Here is a 3,848-nt window from a genome sequence, read left to right as displayed (position 1 = left end):
TATATATATATATAGCCTTAGGATGTGTGTGCTCAACAGAGAGAGAGAAAGACAGTGAGAGGGAGAGTGAGAAACCACCCCCCAGAGGGATGGCCACACTACAATTCTTTCTCCTCCACTCTCCACCTGGGATCTTGGGTATGCACACACATGTGCCCAGCATGATTTTTTTTTCTTTAATTTTTTTTTATATTAATTCACTATATATAATTTTTAAGCCACTGGATCTGGGACTTGAACTGTGGTTGGCCATGTGGAAGTCCAGCAACATAACCCCTTCACCATCTGCTGGTCCCACTTTCTTCATTGTAAAGAATGTGAAATGGTAGCATGGATGAATGTGGCATTGTTGTACTTAGGTGACTGGATTTTTGGTGGTCAGTGAATTGTAGTGTAGACAGTGTAAGATCCTAAGTGCCTGGGCTGTACCGTGGATATGATTTGGAGGTTATTACGACCTTCACCACTTTTTTGATTAGCAATATAGATTTGTTGCAAGACAGAAAATCAAAATGTTTTTGTAATTTATATTTTCTTTTGGTCATGCTGTTCCATTTGCTCAGTTGAGCAGATTTAAAAAGATCTTACAGGCTTTTCTGATCCATTAATATTGGGTCATTGGAAAAGTCATGACACATTTTTTGCATAGAAAAATATGTCATGGCTTTTTTGATGACCTAATATATTATTTTCTTTTGCCTATTAGAAAGGACACCATGAGGAAAATCAAATAGAAAAGAATTATTTGTCCATTCACAGGTTACCAGTTTATAGATGGTAGAACTCCCAGATAATGTGCTCTGTTATATAAAGTGTCTGTGTTGTCCTTAAAGTCAATTTCTCTTTTGTTCTAGCAACTGTTCAAGAAAGTCGTGCCTCACCACTGCCTGGGCTGCATTTGGTCTCGAAGGGATAAGAAAGAAAACAAACACTTGGCTCCTACCATTCGTGCTACCATCTCCCAGTTTAATACCCTCACCAAGTGTGTTGTCAGCACCATCCTGGGAAGCAAAGAACTCAAAACTCAGCAGAGAGCCAAAGTCATCGAGAAGTGGATTAACATTGCTCACGTAATTGTCTTTATAAAAAATACTTTGTGTTTAGTGGATGTAGAGACTACTCCATCACTGTGTTTAAATTGTTTTCCCATCTAAACTTTTTTTTTTAATTAGCTAGAGGGTGCATGCACTTAGACTACTCCATCACTGTGTTTAAATGGTTTTCCCATCTAAACTTTTTTTTAATTAGCTAGAGGGTGCATGCACTTCCTAGAGAGAGCCAAAGAGGGAGAGAGAGAAGGAAAGTGAGAAAGCACCCCCCCCCATGGGGCATGGTCATGCCACACTCTCTTCTCTTTGGGATTTCGGGCAAATGCGTGCACACACCTTTTTCAAGCCAAAGGGTCCCAGGACTTGAACTGTACAGTCAGCTCTGTGGGATCCAGCAGCCCTAGCCACCACACAACCACCTGGCCCTTCATTTGGTTTTTGAAAGTCAGTCATGAGACCACATATGAGGGCCCATTGGGTTTTCCTTGTTATGGTTATTAAAAAGTAAGAAAAAAGTTGCCTTTCTTAACATGTGAGCTTATTTTTCCTCCTTAAGCAAGCAAACAAAGAAACAAAAAGAACTGGTCCTTTGTTCACTTTTTTCCAGGTATAGGCGCCCATGTGCTACTTCTTTGGGGTGAGACAGTCTGTCCATTCCCCCTTGTTCACAGCAGACATTGGTCTCTGCCCCACAATCAGTAACTGTAAACTGATGGTCTGTGCATCAGACAGACCTCTCTCCAACCCAGAATGATTCCCACTCACCCTTGCAGTTCCTGGAGCACTGCATCTGCTGCAGATTTGAAGAGTTGGTCCCCTCTCAGAATCCTGAATCTCTTTTCTGGAAAACTAAGACACTCACACAGATCTCACATTAAAGGCATCAGTCCTGAAACTGGAGGGGGGAAGTCTGTTCCTCGGCCTGTATTACATTTTGCTGTGTGCCAGGGTTTGGTTTCTTGGATCGGCTGTTCTGGTCTCTTGGATCAGCATGCCATATGACCTTCATTTAGCAGCATTTCAGTGTCATGACTAAGAAAACATGAAAAGTATTCAGTCAGTTGATCACTGAATATTTCGTGCGCTTCTAATGTATGTAAGCTACAATGCTATGGACTTTAGGGATATAGCAGAATAGAGTACAATTATTTGGTGCTTCAGGAGCCTGTGCTCAGGTCAGGAAATTAAGACATCCTGGAATTATCTCAGCCTGGGCATCATAGAGGTAAAGACACACCAGGGGACTTCAAAAAGTTCAGAAAAATATTGGATTAAAATGTAAGTTTATTTTGGTGCAAAAAAAGTTTGGAAATCCATACAGGTAATTTTCACATAATCTTTTTCCATGAACTTGTTTGAGACCCCTCATATGAAATGAATGCTGTAAAAGTGGGGGAGGAGGAATCATTTCTGACTGGAATGCTCAAGGAAGGCTTCATGAGTGAGATGACATTTAAATTTAGCTCTGAATAATGGACTTTTTTTGGCATATGTGTATAATTTTTCTAGGCAGAAGAAATTACATCAGCCAAACAATAATTTGGAAAAATAATTATGTAGTCTATTAGTTTGTGTCCTGGGCTATATGGGTAAATCTTCAACCAAAACGCATTTTGTTTTACATCCCATTGATACATTTTTTATTCATTGCTGATCTATAGCATCCATGTATATGACACAGTGTGATTCAGAAAAGCAATAGACTTTTGGTTCAAATTAAATATAAATTGCACATTTAGGTGTTAATAAGAAAAATATATTGAATAACTTGAAGTGTATTCCAAATTCCTTAGTATATGCTAAAAAGCCAAGGATCCTTACTCTTAGTAATACAGTTTTATATTAATTATGTTGTGTCTCTTGAAATTAGGCAGGGTGACCTAATAAAACAATGAAACTCACAAGTAGTTTTCTGACAAGAAATGTTTTATTTTTCCTGCATTTATCACAGTCAATTTCTATTGAAAGGATTTTTGAAAATGAAAATAATTTTACATGCAGAAAATTTCTCTGACCTCATTATATACTCTTGGACTGACCCTAAAGCTGCATTTTTACTTTTACATAACATCTTCTGGAAGAGACTGCTTTTCTAGAAATGGAACCATTGCCTTTTGTACTCTCTTAAACCCTTAGCCTAAGCCTCTTTCCGAATAATGTGTTCCATATGTTTATTACAATTTGCATGATATATCTGTGCCTGAGTTCTTTTATTTATTGCAAGTTTCCTGATTTTTAGAACATAACTTTTGGATTCTGAACCTTTCTTGAACCATGCTCTCATGGGCTTGGTTTCCACACTGTAATTGAGAACTTTTTTTTTTTCCTTTCTTTTTAAATGAGAGGAGGACATTGAGGCATTTACAAGGAGTTGGCATGACTTTTATAAAGTACTTCAGCATTTACTGTAAAGAAAATGTTTGAGGGTTAGTTTGGCATAGTTTTCAATAGCCAGATTTGGCAGGCTAAGTTAGAGAATGTTGTTTTCCCTTCATATTCAGGATTAGCATTACTTCTTGAAATGATCCTTGAAGTAATTTGCATTTATGCCCAACCTCTCTGGGACCTCTTGCCCCAGATGTTCTGCACAGCAGGCAGGCTCAGCTATAAGCGGTGGCTGGATTGCTCTGCATTTCCTGTCTAAACAACATCTCCTTGGACATAAGGTGTCGTCCACTCTGCCCATCTCACCATCTCCCCAGGCCTGCCAAGGATTGGACCCTCTCGCTAGCTGTTTGGCAATCCCTGCTCTTCATTCAGCAGGGCCTTGGTTTGAAGGTCACTAACTGCTGATGCCAT

General features: G+C 39.1%; 1 protein-coding gene across 1 annotated transcript in view; it reads left to right on the top strand.

The window, feature by feature from the left end:
* RGL1 (ral guanine nucleotide dissociation stimulator like 1) overlaps positions 1-3,848 on the top strand; it is a 370,662-nt gene that overhangs the window by 316,250 nt on the left and 50,564 nt on the right. Inside the window, 1 exon segment of the mRNA XM_014586063.2 lies at positions 855-1,070. Within this exon segment, the coding sequence (XP_014441549.2) occupies positions 855-1,070 (216 nt within the window).

The sequence above is a fragment of the Tupaia chinensis genome, unplaced genomic scaffold, assembly GCF_000334495.1.
Source record: "Tupaia chinensis unplaced genomic scaffold, TupChi_1.0 Scaffold000112_1, whole genome shotgun sequence".
Taxonomy (NCBI): Eukaryota; Metazoa; Chordata; class Mammalia; order Scandentia; family Tupaiidae; genus Tupaia; species Tupaia belangeri.
The sequence above is the reverse complement of the archived record's forward strand: the minus strand, read 5'-3'. Positions and strand labels throughout refer to the sequence as shown.